Below are 19276 nucleotides of genomic sequence, written 5' to 3'. Positions count from 1 at the left end.
GTAAGTATAGAACTATTTCCTGTATTTACAAAAAAATTTAGGCCCTACTAGGCTTTTAGGATATAATAGGCGGGGAAATGGTCAATTTTCACCTATTTTCTTAAATAACTTCAATACTGATTAATTTAAAATAATGAAAATATATATTTGAGATTTTCATAATGTACCCTTTAATTTGATATGTCACACGATATAGTTTATGTATAGTTTTTTTTTTCTAATTTGCCAAATTTTCAGCTAATTGTACTGAACTACTAGTTGTTTTACATAATTGACTCTACAGATGGTTTTAATAGTTAGCGATGTCCCAGTTTCTTTGAGCACATTAGGTACCATCAGCCAAATATGTGGTCTACCACCCTAAACTTGATAATCAAAACAATAATGCCAATATACGTGTCTGTCAACTTGAAAGTTCGAATTTAGCGACATATTCATTTGATAGGAACTTGTTTAAAAATTGGTAGACCACTTATTTGGCTGGTGGTACCTACACAAACTTTACCTTGTTTTATTACCTACTAGAAGAGAAAATAGTTCGAGCTACCTCCATTTAGTCGCGGGATTCACACGGCAGAGTTCGTTATTGTTGTGTTGCCATAGGACAGGGGTTTCCTTTTTGCGGCCCGGGACTGTTTTGTAATATCACTTATAGTACCTACATACCTACAATAGGTAACTAGGTAGATATCTATTAGGTACAAATTTATATTACCTACAAGTACGTGAAGTCCTTTATCAATTTTTTAAGATTTTTTCATTATGTGGCCCATGTCTGCCAAAAGGTTACCAACCCCCTGCCATAGGAGAATTCGCATTGAACATCGACAAATTGATTGAAAGAATTACTTAGCTAGTTCTTTGTTATGTAGTATTTGCAAGAGAGATTTTGGTTTGTAGGTACCTACGGATAAATATTTATTCGTAGGATTGTACCTAATTACCGATAACTAACAACAGGAAAAAAGAAAATATTTATTTACACACAATTTATTATGTGTACAATAAATAACAAATACGTTATTACATAAACAAAGAAAATAAAACAAAAACTAACTAATCTATTCGAAGCCTAAAAGCCTATAAATATTAACAAATATCGCTACTCTTAGGCAGGGCTGGCTGTGTTATACGTATACATAATTATGCCAATACGTTGACAGGAAAAGGTTATAAATAATTGTGTATTTTGAACATGAAACTACCGTGAGACTCACTCATAGTAAATGATATTGTAACGGATAACTCACGTCTTAAACCGAGTTTAGCTGGACATGTTTGGGGCTATTTCGTAGCCCTTCTTCTCAGGAGCACGTGACTCAGCGCACCGCCGCCGCACTTGTGCGCCGGTGTTAGTTTCGTCGGGCAGTCGCGCGAGCAGAGCGGTGGCTCGTAGTGTGCGTGTTGCGGCAGCCGCCGAGTCGCGTGCTCCTGAGAAGAAGGGCTACGAAATAGGCCGAAACATGTCGAGCTAAACTCGGTTTAAGACGTGAGTTATCCGTTACAATATCATTTAATATAATTGTGTATTATATAAAAACGTGCCTTTAGCTATCATTGCTACATATCGTATGTTTATAATTTTATTATTAATGTTATTTTCTAGGGCCGCAATAAGACTCACATCACTGCATCAAACCAGCGTGTCATGGTGCGTCGCGTCACTCGCAGGTAAGGACCGCTCAGTCTTAACGCGAAGCGAATTGTTTAATGATTTGAACTTCTTAAGTTGCCAAGCGAAAGGCCGGCCGACCATATTATACTAAAACCTTATTTCTGTAACTGTTAAGCGATGCTAGTGTGTCCACAGCTCTCCGGACTCCGACGATACGATGCCAGGAGACGACAGCGAGGAATTCGGAAGGGATGATACTTTCCTCATGAACTCTCACACTGAAAATAAATTTTACGGTAATCAAATTTCTTAGATTCTAAAACTAGAAACAGTAAGAGAAATAAATTTACTTTTTTTTTAAGTTTTAAAATAGATGCTTTTTAAGTTTTAATTCGTTACCATGCGCAGAGTTTCTAAAATTATTTAAAATATAAGGATTGAGTTAAATAAAGTCGGATCTTTTTAGTTGGTACGTACTTGTATGGTTTATAGCCGGTAGTACAACAGAATGTTCCATTCAATTTGTAAATCTACCGCGTTACTCGTAAATGTCCATCCATTCTTTTGTTGTTTGTTTCATTGTAATTTTAAGTGTACAATCATCGTTCTACAACGTATCCACTACAAATCCTAAAAAAAAATCCCTAAATTTTCCCTGACTTTCCCTGACCACATTTCTAAATTTCCCTGACCGATCAGGTACAATTCAAGGCAGATTATATGATTTTACTGCCCGAGATACTAAGCTAGACCCGATGATGGAAATTCACTGCACACTGAACGTGCTCACTTTATCGTTGACAGTTTTTATGGTGCCACTTTTTTGCGTCGCCCAGAACTGGAACGACTGGTGCCAAAATATCGAGCAAAGTTTTGGGAAATCACGACGGCGGTTTAGAACCAATACCGTCTATCTACCATCTTTTAGCATGATAGTTAGGTGTTATTGATTCTTAACCGTCGACGCGGTCGACGAGTTTTTTCCTGACTTTTTGGATTTCTCGCAAATTTACCTGATCTTCCCTGACTTTCGCTGACCACCTTGAACTTTTCCCTGACTTTCCCTGACTTTACAGAAAATGGACACCCTGGGCTATCAAAATTTGGTTTACAGCACTTAACACAAAGCTATTCTCTGGAATCCAGGACGCGATTGATGCGGTAAGAGCCGAAGCAACGCGGAGATGCCACAAAATTCATTCACCAAAATCACACGTATTTCCTTTTGTGTTGAAGCGATCGCCGTTTTGTATGTTATGGCCAAATGCGCGTCTCTTCAGTATCTAAGTACCTATTAATCGCGTTCTAGTTTCGGAGGAGCAGTTAGATAACGCGATTCTGGTAAACCAGGAGCTGTTCCCGGTGGATCGTCTGGGAACCAGAGCCGCTGCCGCCGGTTCCTCGACGCCGTGACCCGTCAGCTGCACGCCCGTTCTTACTTGTGCCCAGGCCTTTTCCCCTGGGTCGACAACGGTCCGGCAACTGATCACAGCGGTACATAACAATATTAATCTTTATATATCTGCGATAGGTAAAGAATTTCAATTAATCGAAATCATACTGAGTAGCGTGCGAGTAGCGACAGCAAAAACAGAACGTAATGTGGAACCAAAACTTTTAACAGTCCTTTGTTCTCCGCCGGAAGTCAAAAACTTTTAATAAAATGCTCTCAGTAACCAGGTACAACTTCTCGCTTGGAGTTGTTTTATTCAGAAATAGGCTAGATATTTACCTACTTTTTTCCAAGACTTTCTATTCATATTTGAAAAGTAGTAACGCGATACGACTTTATTAAAAGTCTTGAAAGTGCAGCGTGTAATTATACACCTGCTTTGTTCCAAGAGCTCGCGATTTCTTGCATAAATGCAATTCCTTGAAAATCAGAATAAAGGCAGGAGATTATTAGACATGGCGTTTTAAAATTTCATAGAATTCAAACTACCTATAATAGCGGATTCAAACGGATATATACAACAGCTACGTTAGGTGTCTTGTTTTATTAGCATTGATATTTGTGTGCCGGTGTATGATTGTATGTTAAACTTATTTTATTTTAATATATATTGAAGTAGATAAATTGTCAATGTGTTGTACCTACCTATTTAAACAATTGATATTTTTAATTGATGCCATATTAAATTTTGAGTTCAATTTGAGAGATAATTCTAGGTATCTACTACTGAAGATTATGCATTTAAAGTTAAAGATGGCTATGAAACAACAGGTATGTTCGTCATTAAGTCGGTGGGTACCATGTACCTGCTGATAATCCTGTTCGACATCCTCGCGGCGTACGGCAGCCCGGGTTCCTCCACCTTCACTCTGGTCGTCATGACCGGCTTGATGCTGGCCATCATTGTCATCTTGCTGCTCATCTCGAGGAAACCTCAGAATCGGTAAGTTGTTCTTATAAAACAACCGTTAGGTATAATATGTTTCAAAGATAACTAAACTGTACATAGTCTGTTTTAAACGTAATATGGACAACTAAATAAACAATAGACTTATTACAGTAAAGGTCTAAAATCAGCGTAATGATCCATATTAAGATATAACTAATGCGACAGTTTTGTCTTAGGAGACACTTGGTTTCTTCCATCTTTTAACTAAATAGCTAGATGGAAGCAACTCATTTTAAAATTTAACATTAGTATATTACTTTAGTAATATCATGGAAAAGCGGCATGCAATGTGGTATGCAAAACGTGCTTAATTGAAGAGATTAAAGCAAACAACTTTATGGTTCAAGGAAAGTTTAGTTCTTAATTCTTTTTTATACGTAAAATGGAGATATTCTCGCTTGTAGACAGGTACCTTTTTTATTTTATTCGTAGCTTGTACCCCAAAATTGTACATTATTATTATACATTACCATGCTCTCCGTTATTTATTTATACAAGAAGGAGCTTGTTTTACTTTCTCACATCTGCAAATTAAATATATATAAATATCATGGTACATTTGACACCAATTGACCTGGTCCCAAACTAAGCAAAGCTTGTAGTATGGATAGTAAGTAGGCAACGGATAAACATACTTATATAGATAAATACATACTTAAACAAGTACATATTAAACATCCAAGACCCGAGAACAAACATTCGAACCGAACCGAATCGAACCCGGGACCTCAAGCTTCGTAGTCAGGTTCTCTAACCACTTGGCCATTAGGTCGTCTAATAATTGGGCATACATATAGGAATAGCCTATTTTGCGAGGCACCTTGTCAGTGTGTCAACATTTCCAGCGCGGCGCTGGTGTATTCGACGCCCGCGCTGCCGTTCGTGCCGGCGACAGCCATCGTCGTCAACATCTACCTGATCCTGAACCTCTCCATCCTGACGCTCGTGCGATTCACTGTGTGGATGATCATTGGTAAGCAATCTTCTTTTGTTTTATCGCAAGAGTTCCTAATTCAAACTTAACTTACTTAAGCACAGTTTCCAACGCGAACGGAGTTCATTGTAAGTACTTTCATGCAGCCGATCGTTGTACGTGACGCTGAGTCCATACGGAGTACGATCCGCTTGCGGTGTTAATTGGGCTTTTTCCTTGAACTGAAACAATTACTTTGCTTACCTGCGACCTTATGATAGCTAGGTCTATGCAAGAAATGTGTGTTCATGCAGTGCCTCCACCTCTGCGCTGTAAGAACCAGAGCTCGGAAAGGGTGAGCTATTCTTATGCCATTACTGTCAGATGTAGATATAAATATAGATACACACTGAAAATAAATATAAAAAAAACTTTGATGATTAAACTAAACTAAAATGACAATACATTGTAAAACGAGTACTGACTAAGTTTTTAAATGTATTCAAAAGTTTCTGTGTAATTATAATAGATGACTATCAGCTTTTCTGTATTTTCTATTTTCAATGCTAATTTTCCTGCTTTTACAGAGAGTAAATACCTAATCAAATAATATCCACTTATCCACTGAAGTGCCAAAATTGTACCTACATTAACGGCGACGTAACACTTGTAGTAAAATTACCATTAAATGACAAGGTATGTATCCGTATTATGCGAATTCTCGAAACAGCTCCCCCTTTTCGAGCTCTGCAAGAACACACACAATTTACACAAACCCATCTATGACCACCACCACACTACTCATCTTCAGAGCAAAGCAACCGCCTGATCCAATAAATGACTTTTTTTCCTTCAGGATTAGTGGTTTACTTTAAGTATGGTATCAAGAACTCTGCCCTGGAGATGAAGACAGACGAGGAGGCAGTGTCCCCGCCCACCCCGAGCCCTCTGGACCGCACCACGCTGCCGCCGCCTTCCGCCCAACCAGCTCGCCACGTTGGTGACCGTAACATTTTCGAAGGCGACGGTAGCAGCGGACTCTACGGCAATCTTGAGTGAGTACACCCCAACCGCAGCAAACAAAGCCCCCCAGGACCGCATTATGCAGCGGTCGTCCAACACTATTGTCGTTCCAATCGTTTATTTAACTTTTGACATATTAAGAAGTGAAGTTTTACAATAATTTTCGGTACAATTTACTACAGAGAATACCGTACTTCATGGACGGGTACCGTCCACTTACTGATTTCCCATGCGTAATGAACCATAGACTATAAAAACCGTTTTGAAGTAAATCGATTTTATAAATAAAACATACATTTAAAATTATTGTGATTATATTTTATATCAAAATCATTTAAAAATAATAAATACATTAATATGCCTTTAGGGATTAAAAAGTTAAAACAACTAAAATAGGCACTTTAATTATACCTGCCTACCACGGGCGTCTCGCTGTGAGTGACAACAAACTGGCCTCGCTGCCGCGTCCAGTTTTGCCGCTTCATAATTGACCAAAATTACTAAATTACCGTCGGAAGTGATAAACATATTAACTTTACATAAATGGTTTATTTTAATATGTAAGATAAAGTAACTTAAACACCTGTGAATGTTTATAAAACAATGCAAAATGTTGAGCAAAAATAAAATATGAATGTGTTAAATCGATTAAAACTTCTTCATGAATAAAATCGATTGTTAAAAGAAATCGAATCAGGAACGCATCAGGGCATCACTATTTTAATTAGTACTCGAGCTGTCAAAAGTTAAATAAACGATTGGAACGACAATAAACGTGCGTTCTGACCATGACCGTAGAATTTTCGAAAAAGCGGGTAGCAGTTGACCGCTGTGGACCTACCTATGACATTCATGACCATGAATGTCGTTGGGCAGGTGGCAAGGAACAGGGAAGGAAATTAATTATTCTATGAATGGATTCTCTATGAAGGATGGTTAAGCTTTGAAGCTCAACATGCATTTCTTTTTTCAACGTCACGTGTTAGACTGAAGTAGTATCCTTATCTGTTTTTTTCTTATGTGCTTTTTAATAGATATAACCACAGTATTTTAGCAGGTTAGCGAATCTCCATCGCTGAACGTCGGCTATTGAAAACTTTGGGTCTATATATATGTTTTAATCATGTTCTCGTAATGCGAGTCGCGTTTAAATCTAAAGAGAACATGACTTAATGGTAGCGTATTTAATACAAAATAAAATTGTAAACGACCTAAATAAATGGTCTTGATTTTCCATTTGCTAACGTTAATTTTGATGCCTGGGTAATAATTTAACTTATTTACCTATACTTCATTCAATTTAGAATTGGAGGCCACAGCAACATTGTATTGCGTCTGGTCAACTATTTCTTACCTAGCAAATAGTTCAGTACAATAGTCTGGGAGCCGCAAAATAAAATTGTTTTAATGCCACTTTATTTGCGTGTCGTCAATTGTTATTCTAGTACTAATTGTAAAGAGATTACAGTGCACGAGCCGCAATACAATGTTGCTGTGGCCTCCAATTCTAAATTAAATGATGTATAGTACCGTAATAAAGGGCCGCACTAAATGCAAACGCAAAGCACTGTACCTAGGTAGGTACCTGTAATGTAACTTCACGCATGCAATTTCGGCTTTGTGCAATACTGATAGCATTTTCATTAAATCCACGTAGGTACATAGTTGTTTGCACACTGCTGTTCGTTCGGAGAACCATTTTAAGTTAAACATAGCTATACAAGTAGGTAGGTATATTTGGCTGGAAAACAATGTAACAGTATGTATATACATAGTTGAACCCTCCCCTAAAGGTTCCAGTGAATGCTACTGATAAATACACCTACAGCGTAGTCAAAGCGAGCATTGTGCACACAGCACCCAAAGCCAGTCCGAAATTGCAGTTTTGTTCTCAAAGGGGAGTTTATATTAGGTCGGTGAACACACGCGCTAACCAAACATTGACACCAACTTGAATTAAATTTTACGAGTGCCGTATAAACGCTGGAAAACACAACTTCGGTGTGATATAGGACCGAAATAATGAAAATGACAAATTATATTCAAAGGATCATAATTATCACAGCCTGTATACGTCCCACTGCAGCAGGGGCCTCCTCTCGGACTAAGAAAGCTTGGGCCATGGTTCCCACGAGGGTCTGGTGCAGATTATGACAGTGGAAAATCAAAGGACACTTACTTAAATTTTTAAGAGTAGGTACCTAATTTTGCGTTCAGTTTAAAATGAAATTAATCCCCTAATTAATTACTAAAAAAAAGGTTATTAAAGCAACGTAGTAACCTACATAAACTTTAAATAAATAATTGACAAGATTTCATATTTCTAAGACTATAATTTCATTCGTTCTCTGTATTCTGTTTGGAAAGAGGACGCTGATATTTTTTTTTTAAGATATGCTTATTCTAAAAGGGCATAACTCCAAAACTACCACACAATAGATCCATTACTTTTGTCTAGTCTCTATTTCAAAAAAAAGATCACATAATCTGACATAGACGAGTCGAAATTTAGACAGCTCCTTTTTCTGGTGTAAAAGGCAAAGGAAACATATATCTATTCTGTAGTAGTTTTGGCATAATATTTTTAAATTTTGTTGTATTTTTTTTTAAATATGGAGAAATAAATTATAATAAATATTTTCCCCTGTTCAGGAGCCAAAACTCTTTCGATTCCTGTAGTAATTTACAGGTGTTAAAAGTATGAAATCTTGTCAATTGTGGTATTCATATCCCTCCTATGAGATTAAAAAATATTTGGTAGGTACTCAGTTGACTAATTTATTCCATGGTATTTTTTTTATTTAATCATTAGATAATAATATACTTTTCACCTCAGCAGCTCAAACAAGCAGGTTTTGCTATGAAAAATCAGTGAGCAAAATCGCATTTTGCTCACTCCGTGAGACAAAGTAGCTTTTTAATTATTTTTTTTAAATGCTGAGGTCAGTGCTGGGTCCACTCACTGAATGTCAAATATTTGAACTTGACTTTGATCTGTCACTTACACTTCAATATGAAAAAAGCGAGAGACATAGGATCAAATCGATACGAAGTTCGATTTTCAAATTCTGTAGGCTCAAAAAGAAACAAACCAACAAACGTTCTGGTACACATATAACCGCAAAATTACAAAACGTCTGCTATATTATGTAGGTATATAGAGCATTATTAGAGGGATTTAGTATAGCACTTATTGCTCGAAGCTTGTACGGTGCTTTTCTCAAATATAAACTAAAAAACTACAAAGATAAATTAGCAAACAAAACGAGCATAAATGAACGAATATCCCACTCAATTTTACTTTATTCTTAGTTTCTTTTTTTTACTTTTTAATTAAGCAAGAAGCATTATACCAACCTAATAAAAAAATACCTACTGTGTTGACGTTTAGCATTAAAAATATGTCAATAATTAATTAATTATAATAAGGACAAATTGAAGAACAAAAACACGAGGTGAAATGAGGTTTAAAAAAACATAGTGAGTTATATGACAGAGAAATATCTCCGAAATATTACAATTTTCCCACTCTTTTAATAAAGTATGCAACCACGTTGTACTAAAGCCGCTGGTCTTTTTTTAATAAATTCGTTCCGTATACTGCCTATCTTAATGGTGACTGTATGAATCGTTTTCGAGAATGAGTTTTAAATATGATTAAGTAAGTAGGTACTATATGTATATCTTAACAAAAGTTTTCGATATTTTTGTCTTCTAAATATATGTGGTTTTATTTTAACCTTTAATTTAAATGTTCTCGCTGCTCCGGTGAAAAGTTGTATGTGTCACACGAGACCAAAGTTTTTTTGAATCTCGTGTGTTTGAATCCCTCGCTGATCTCATGATTTTAACCTAGAATCACTCGCTATCGCTCGTGATTCAATTGTAGAATCCTTCGCTTACTCGGGATTCAAAATCAACCCTCGCACCAAAAAACGACTTTGCTCTCTTGTTGCACAAATGACCATTATCGTACCGTGTACCTACAGTCGCGCCCTAGCATATTTATTAAGTATCCTCTTTTTCATACTAACTGCATTGTTAAGTAAATAAAATGAATACTTAAATTAGATTAACGACCATACTTGTACGTACATAGCTCCATGAGCCCCTTAAAAAGATCTATGGTAATTATCGTACATTGAAGACTTCGACTTTTATAGACATGTGTTATACAGTGATTTAGTGTGTTATGTTTATGTAGGTACAAGATGTATGATGTGTATAATGGTTTTTTGTGTGTAAAAAATCGTATTTGTCGTGCTCTCTCAATTGCCTACATTTAGTACCCATCGGCAAAGTACGTGTACGTCTTGTGACATTTGACACTAAGTAATAAAGTTCCATATTAAGATTCCATATTAGTGGATATGAAAATGTCACTAATTTAACATTATCATAATCATTTATTAACGATTCGGAAGCTGCCGTATTTCCATTGAAATCCGACTTTTCCCGATGAAAATACATTATTCTTGTACTTATCGTATGTGTATGTTGGTCGGCGCAGCTTCCCGGACCCCCTGCTAGCCTGGCACGAGACCGAGCTGGAAGCACCTTCCGCCCGATCCTCCGGGAGCGCCTACAAGCAAGTCGAAACGCGGTGAGCATTCACTTCTCTGATTAATAGAAAACAAAGAATACATTTATTCGCGAGATTTTGAAATAAAAGATGGCAAAATATGCACGAAATAGTATTATATAAATAAAATAAATAAATATCACGGGACAATTCACACCAATTAACCTAGTCCCAAAGTAAGCTTAGCAAAGCTTGTGTTATGGGTACTAAGCAACGGATAAATATAATTATATAGATAGATATATACTTAATACATATTAAACACCCAAGACCCGAGAACAAACATTCGTATTTTTCATACAAATATCTGCCCCGACACGGGAATTGAACCCGGGACCACAAGATTCGTAGTCAGGATCTCTAACCACTAGGCCATCTGGTCGTCCAATCGTATATATACTTAATGTAAAAAATCAAATGCCTTGTCCTTAAGCCGAGCATGCAAAAAATTGTTGATGGTGCATTGCACCACATACGCAGGGCGTAGGCGTAGCGCTAACGAGTTATCATGTAGGTACCTACTATTATTATAAATGCGAACATATTATTAATGCAAAATAAATGAACAACATATTGTAGGTTCTGGAAACTTCCATGAGAATTTGTAAAAATTACAGACTTCTACTACCAGTCCTACCTAATAGGTCATGCGAGCGAAGCTGGGGATGAAGGCTAGTAGGTAACTTAAAAGTAATCGAAAAAAAAATACAATATAATGCTTCTAGGTACTTAATTGAAGTCGACAAACATTTTGAACATGAAACTATATACCGTGAGACCGTGATACCCGTGTACCATTGAGTTATCGGTTACAATATCATTTAATTCGACAAATAATCTTCAGAATATTTGAGTTACAATTGAATTCTTCAATGTTCCAGGTATAACGCCAAGACTAACAGCACTACGTCTCACACCTCCAGTCGCCCGATGCCGTGGGCTTACCCTGACCAAGACTACGGTACCTGGGACGACTAAACCACCGAAATTAATTACACTTTCAACTTTTTGTTGGACGTTTTGATACATAGTTCGCCGTTCATTTCAAGACCGAGGACTTACCTACAAAAGTCGCCGTAGATATAAACGGCCTGAAACGCGTCTCTATGTAAAACTCGTTCCTTTTGCCCCTCTGTCCCCCTATTAAGTTGCATGTCGGTCGGCCTACCCGTGCCCGGTCACGGTCAAACATAAATGCGTCCATTCTTCCCATTTTTCAGTTACAAAAGTTTTATTTCAACAAAAATGAGATTACTCATAATAACTATCAAAGAAGAGTTTTATCTTTTCAATAAGCATGTTCCTTTTTGTTCAGCAATTTGTTTGTTATATTATTTTTTACTGATGATTTTAAATTATTATTTGAGTTTTTTCTGTTTGAGCAAATTATTTACGTACCTACGAAGGGTCCCATATTTGAATTTTGCCAGCAAAATGACAACGGGATTTTTAGTCGATTTTACCAAATCGTTCAGAGATATTATCTAACGCTCAGACATTAATCTCAGTTTACATCTGGCGCGTGTAAAACTATTAAAGATTGCTTGGCTATGCACAGATTTTGGGGAACTCGACCGTTGTAGTGAACTCTTCGACCATTTTCATTTGAGCTGTTAATGTTTAGTTTACAATTATCAACTAACAGCACAACACCATAGCGGCAGAATCACGATTGCGGAGGGAAGTCATTAAGAGTAGGTAGTAAAGTATTTCCTAGTGGGTACTTACCGTTTTTTAAAGGTCTCTAAGACCCTTACTGGCCATACTTCCATGCCGCGAAGTTCCGAAATCTGCTCATCAGTGATAAAAAAAACATACTATTTATAAACTGCGTCGTAAGTAGGTAAAGGTACTTCTATTTGAATTACCAATTGCAAGTAAGTACCGAGAATGACCGCATAGCTATCCTTGCAAAAATTACTACACCGTGTTCGGCCATCCTGAATGCGCCACTTTGCCTTACAGAGTACAGGCTAATATGAGTGAATTGGTATTGACCAACAGAAGTGGTTGAAAGCTAGCTAGCTATAATTCATTTAACTTGCACTTAGTCTATTTTGCATTCGGGGGTAAAAAATCAAACCTATCTTCTCAAAGGAACAAAGAAAGTAAAACAAGAAAAAAGGAAAGGAGAGCAAAGAAGCACGGTTTATAGGAAACAATTCATAGTATTATTTTTATACATTTTTCTATTTTTTGGCCAATATGTATTTTGCTAATTTACTTTTCATGAGTTTAGTTATTTTAAATAACAAATTTATTGATCACACTACTTGGAAAAGTCTATGATTTTTAAGAAGCAAACCAAATATCTAAATATTGATTACGCAATTCACGTGTGGTTACAAAACAATAAACTGACTTATATCGTAAAGCTTTTCACGTTTAAAGGAGCGGTCACCCGCTGCTTAAAATTACGGAATCGCAGTGACGTGCCGTAAACAGGAGGAGTCAGGATGAACAAAAATCGTGACGTTTACGGCACGTCATTGCGATTCCGCACCGTTTGCGTATTTTAAGCAGCGGTGTGGAAAGCATGCAAAAAACGGTGCGCATACGGTGCTTCACTGCGATTCCGCACCGTCACCGTTTTTTAAGCAGCGGTGTGGCCGCTCCTTAAAGCTGTGTAAATTCTCGGAACTGTGGGATTGATTGAAAAAGTGAAGGGTTGAAATGTTAATAAGTATTGAGCAATTCGCTTAGTTACTATTATATAATTATTTAAAATTATATGTTACATAGATATTTTATTAGGTGTTCGCCTGTCTGAATAATTACGTTGATGTCATGAATTGATCTCATATTGCGTTAAATAAAATTTAAGTTAGTTAGTTATACATTTATAAATTAAATAATAGGTAAATCAATTTCAAAGTGCTATTTCTAAGCATATATTTATAGAAACAACTTTATCAAACAAGAGATGAATACAGCCAAAGCCCTATCCATATAGCCATCACTAAGTTTTTATTGGAACAATAAAATTGTGGAATGGGTTACATAAAACGCAACAAGCGAAATTACGATGTAATGTATTGCAGTTGCTTATATAATTTACGGAAAATATTTACCCATTAGAAAACAAAAAAAAGATAGATCTCAAGTCACTTTTTTACATTGCTGTAGAGGCTGGAAAGTAAGCAATAGATGAACGAGTAAGTTTGAAGGCCGACCCGAAGGGGAGGCCTTCGATAATACGAGTTCCGTTTCGGTTCCCGTACATTTTTTTGTTAAAATTTATGTTTGTTCGTTGTTTTATTTACTATCGAGTAAAATTTTCATGTTTCTTACTTTGGGATTGTCAACTACTCTGAGTAACTAATTAAATTATCTAGTTCAGCTCGGGAGGTACTTCATACTTCCGTAAATCTGGGATCTAATACGGTATTTGACAACTCCTGAATTTGCCATATCTTAATATTATTATGAAAATATAGATATACAGACAATGTTTAGCGAAGAGGAAACTTAAATCGGTTGAAGATTGGATTTATAGTGTTTTTTTGAAAAATCTATATACCTGTCACTTTCTCAAACGCTTTTCTCTATACAGCAAGTAGGGCGCTACTGGCGTGTGACGTCACATGCCAGTATGTCTTTCTCTGTCTAATCTTGAATTTCAAACCTTTATAACTTTGTTATTTGTAAAGGTAGCTTAAAAAATGTTTCTCTACTCGATAACAGGCATTGTGTAGTTTTAATTTATAAAACATATACAAAATAGTCAAATACCGTATTGGTGTCGCACAAAATTGAGCATTGTGATCACATTGAATAAACAGGATTTTATATCCACCAAGTTTATGTGGTACTTAGTAGGTACTATGCTTGTAAACCTACACTATTGCAAATTTAAAACTACTTAAGACTACCCATTGCTTGTGCTGATATCTTCAAAACTAATAAAAAGGCTGTTTCAATGTGGCGGAATCAAAATAATCGCGCCATTTAAATACACTAACAAGCAAAACATGACGGGCCACTTCCCAAACAAAGTTGCTTGAAAAGTTGCATTCGCTAAATCTTACCAAACCTTTACCAAACATATCACATCTAAGTAGGAACGTTTTAAAATAGTACTTAGTATATATTATGTCAGCTAAATTGAAGTAGAGTCAGCCCTTAACCATGTGAATCAAATTACTTCCGGAACATATGCCTATTCCTGTTAATTATTATTTTACATAGTACCTACACATTAAGTAGTTCTTATTTAAATAGTTATAATATTTAGGTACGGTTTTACCAAATTTCTCTGGCTTCCCGAAGCACATGCGCAAAATTTTTCAGTATTTTAGAAAGAATGGAAAATATTGTATGTATGTATGTAAACTCTTTATTGCGCATAAAAATTAAATAAATACAAATACACAGAAAAGAGAGCACAGGCGAGCTTATCCCTGAAATGGGATCTCTTCCAGCTAACCTAGAATAATGTATTCTAATATTATCGAGAAGAGACATTATACCGTATACAATTGTGTGCCATATTCAGCTATTATACCTACTTTATATATATTTTTTCCATAGATTTACAGCGTATCGCTCGTTTATTTACTAACAGTCTCACTTTACGGAAAACATAACACCTGTGTGTGAGGGACATTAAAGAAAATTGCGGTATAGCAAAACAAATTTATTTAGTTATCTACTTATGTGGTTTCGGATATAGGAACTGTCTTTGTATCTGCGTAAACAATAATTCACAAGCCGCCCGAGAAATATGGTTAATCTTGTTCCTACCTTGTTTAAATTATTTTTGGAAAACAATTTTCGACTGTTAATTCATTTTAACTTCTATAAATACCTACGCACAGAATAATTTGTATTATTATTCATAGTTATTATAATTACTGGTGATATAACATTTTGGAAAGATTTTTACAGTGATAAAAAACAAAATAAAAGTTGTTTTCAAAATTACAAAATCTAGAGCTGTTTAACTATTTAACCAGCAATCAGGGGCGGATTTGTTACCCTGGCCGCTCTAGGCCGCCGATAGATTGCAAACCACCTCCCCCTTCCCCCCTCCTTCGCAATGCGTGAACTTACATAGAGTAAAATATCACGCGTAATAATTATAATTGACGTGTGAGTTCACAAAGGACAAACATAACTAAGAAAAAAATATCAGCAAGTTTTGCCAGGGCCTACTGGCCTATTGGGAAATCCGCCCTGCCAGCAATTCGTAAGAAACGTTATCGTTATGTAAAAGAAACATTTAATATTTTCTGAGGGTAACTTTAATTAAAGTAGACTATGCAGATATATGGTATACTCGTAGCACGTATTCATATTTTTCTTATATGTTGGCCAATTCAATTAAAAAGTGTTTTCGCAACTAAAAATGTGATATTTTACCTAAATATTAGGTACAAAATACTCGAATTACTTTAATGGAATTTGATATTTTATGTCAATTTTTACAAGTTTATTGCAAATTTTATTTGGTTGATACTCTAATGCAGGTGGGATGTGAGTGTTGTCTTTTTGGGGTTAAGTAGTTCTACAAGAAACGGTTACAGCTTCGCCATGTCCGTCTGTCCGTCCGCGGCTTAGCTTAGAGACTGTTACTGTTATAAAACTGTCATTTTGCGCGAGTGTACAGTCGCCATCAAATATTTCGGAGCGGCCAAGGCGGTCAACAATATCTGAATATGCACTCTATTATTAAGGTATTAAAGTTCATGTATCGATATTTTTGAACACCTTGGCCGCTCCGAAATATCTGACGGCGACTGTACATGGTAATCACGCTGACAATGAGATAAAATAAACTTAAAAAAAAACATCTAACAAGTAAAGCGAAGTTGATTTTTTTTCTCGTCTATAAACCCATATTGTGGGGTGTCGTTGGATAAGTCTTTCAAGAGATCCGCTTGCAAATTCTTAAACTTTAAATTGGTAATTTTTGGTAAGAGTCAAATACTTCAACCCCTCTCCATCTACAATTTGAATATTTACCGCATCTACGGAACCCTACACCGCACGTGGCCTTACACACGGTTGGTCGGTTTTCAATTTTATTTAAGGGAGAAAGGGGTAATGGGGGTCACTTAAGCGAGACTTGAAATAATAGAACAAATTTATAGCAAATCATTATTGCAACCGCCTCATAACAAAATTTATTTAATCGGCTATCATTTAAGAACAATTAATCATCACATTTGTAATCAATTTTGGGAAATATAAGAGCTAAAGAAAAAAAGTTTTGGCTCCCATTACCCTGAGGTCACCCACAAGTACTTTAAGAAAAAAAATTACCTGGTTTTTCCCCTATGTACGCAACTAGTAGGTATGAAAAATTGGATACCTACATAAGTTAGGGAACCGACCGTACACTTCTACTACCACCACCACAATTGTAGCTACTTATGCCAGAACGGCAGACAGTCTACCAAACCCTGCATTGAAGACACCTCTACCACCTCTATTTTGTTATAATTAATATACATACTTATTATTATTCTTCTACATGTTAACATGATTGTGATGTTAAATATTCAATCTATGTATAAATATTCAAAACATTCATATTATAAAAAAGATACATGTGAATCTCAATCCTGTAATTTAGTTTTTAATTGATTAGTTAGCAAATAAACTTAATTTTAGACAAAATGAATAATGTAACTTGTCATCAATAAAGCGCTACGTCTATGTAGTACCTACATAAAAGAAGTAGGCACTGACTAATAGTTTATTTCAATAATTTGATTAAACGTTAACACTTAAAGTACCGCTTTAACATTTTGTTTTAGTATACAAATTTAATATATCGTCGGCCTAATTCGTTAACCGTCTAAGTCCATTTTGACTGTTGATAATTTTAATAATTATTTAATATATAAAATAAATTTCTGTTGTCATACTCAAATAAACCGAATTTTTAGTAAAACATCGCAAGACGCAACAGGCACGTGGCATCGCGAATAACTGTCAGTGCAAAACTAAGGCCCGAACTGGACTTAGCACATTTTCTGTGTGGAGATTCAGAAAGCAGTTTTTCGGGCATAAGATTTGACACTTATTTATGCAGAAATCGCCGTTATTCCTTTACTAAACGGTAGAGAATGGTGTGCACTTTTTGACAAGTATGAAAAGTAATTTTCACCCAAAAGTGGACTAAGCAGGTTAACGAATTAGGCCGACGTTCCATCTAATAGTATTTCATAAGTTAGTCATTGGTCCTTTAATTATATTCTACCTCTAAAAAAGTCAAGTAGTGACGACACATTCAAAAAAGTCTGTATGCCTATATAATACCAATTAATCTGCATTGTTTGGTAACCAGTTGTATTTTACGAATAGGTAACGATAACAAGTTCATTAAGTACACCCTCTCTAGGAGCACTAGTACCTAGCTTGAGACTGTTGTTTTATCTAACTCGAGGAACTGATTACGCTATACATTTACTATTCTATAGCATACTCCTAATAAACATATCTTTACAAGACTTTCGTTTAAGTTAAACGTGTTACTTAGTTAGAAATTTTGAAATGGGTAGGTAATAATAAAATGCGAAATCGCAGACCGACTGTTGGATTCGAATTTTCCCATGCAAAGAGTACAAGTGTCGTTCATCGTTCATCAAACACTTGCATCTACTTTATCTGTTAACGAGACAATATTGTAACAAATATGGTGATCAAGTTCTCAAGTGATCTGTATAGTTAGAACGGAGCTGATAATGTCAGGTCCTTGAAAGAGGTCATGTTTGTATTACCTACTTTGTCCAGGATATACATTCCATCTTCCGCATGATGGTCACTCGATGATCTTTTTTACCGCTATAAACTTTCACTTTTCTATGATATAGTAGTATTGTAAGATAAAATTAAAGGAACATTAAGCTGCTTGTCAGTGGCCAGTCTCGCGACAAAACGCTTCGGGGTAAAATGTTTAATAAATAAATAATACCTAGGCCTTAAAAAATTGTTGATGTTTGATAAATGCACGATGCGTTTTCTCTAAGGGCAGAATTTAGTCCAAATGAATTGTCGTTGTAAGATACTAATGTTTTAAAAACTTGACAGTAGATTCCATGGAGATGCTAGGCGTGTAGTATCACAAACTACAAAAATACAAATTAATTTGTTTCGTACGTACAAAAACAAAACATTCGAAAGGTTTTGAAGAAAGGCTACTAAGGATTGCGGTGCTTTTTATAATCCCCGTATAAAGCGCCAAAGAAGAACAAGGGTGTAGTCACGCGGCTCTGTGCCATGCCGCACCGACCGACAGCACGCGCGAAAGCCTCGGCTGTACCTACTTCCCCCACGCTCGAAGATAACATCAGATCATTTTATTGCACTTAAGTATAAACGCAATCTCTTCCGCAGGATTTTCTGCTCGGGTTAGGGTGGGACGGATACGTGACGGCTACCCCTCTCAACATTTTATATAACTACTTAGTCAGTACGATTCATAATATTTAATCACTTGATGTCAACCGTCGTTTGTAGTGATCAGGGCTCAAATATTAATCTGTTACCAGACTGAACTCGATGTTTTAAGTTTCAGTTAGAATAGACACACAACACTGTGAATCTAAGTCCGTTTAACTTTCAATATGCAATATGCTCAACGTTTCAGTTGAAAATATTGCAATTGTTTTCGGCATAGATAGTGATTGAAGTTTTCTAATTCATATATTGTTATGGAAATTTATCGACTTTATTATCAGCTAAAATTCCACATTTTGCGTATATTTAACAAAAATAACTCTGTGGTCCATAAA

At 35.9% G+C, this 19276-nt stretch overlaps 1 protein-coding gene across 2 annotated transcripts in view; it reads left to right on the top strand.

Annotated features, from left to right (window-relative positions):
• LOC141433735 (solute carrier family 7 member 14) overlaps window positions 1–19276 on the top strand; it is a 126364-nt gene that overhangs the window by 67408 nt on the left and 39680 nt on the right. The window contains exons 12-19 of one of the 2 annotated variants that reach the window (XM_074095831.1): window positions 1607–1671; window positions 1811–1911; window positions 2966–3109; window positions 3840–4011; window positions 4863–4990; window positions 5787–5985; window positions 10464–10556; window positions 11417–15384. In XM_074095831.1, the coding sequence (XP_073951932.1) occupies window positions 1607–1671; window positions 1811–1911; window positions 2966–3109; window positions 3840–4011; window positions 4863–4990; window positions 5787–5985; window positions 10464–10556; window positions 11417–11513 (999 nt within the window). In that variant the 3' untranslated portion in view covers window positions 11514–15384. Of the gene's footprint in view, window positions 1–1606; window positions 1672–1810; window positions 1912–2965; window positions 3110–3839; window positions 4012–4862; window positions 4991–5786; window positions 5986–10463; window positions 10557–11416; window positions 15385–19276 lie in introns of those variants that run through there. The other variant, XM_074095837.1, reaches the window with a different exon arrangement.

This window comes from Choristoneura fumiferana, chromosome Z, assembly GCF_025370935.1.
Source record: "Choristoneura fumiferana chromosome Z, NRCan_CFum_1, whole genome shotgun sequence".
In the NCBI taxonomy this organism is placed as follows: domain Eukaryota; kingdom Metazoa; phylum Arthropoda; class Insecta; order Lepidoptera; family Tortricidae; genus Choristoneura; species Choristoneura fumiferana.
This window is presented reverse-complemented; position numbering and strand designations above follow the sequence as displayed.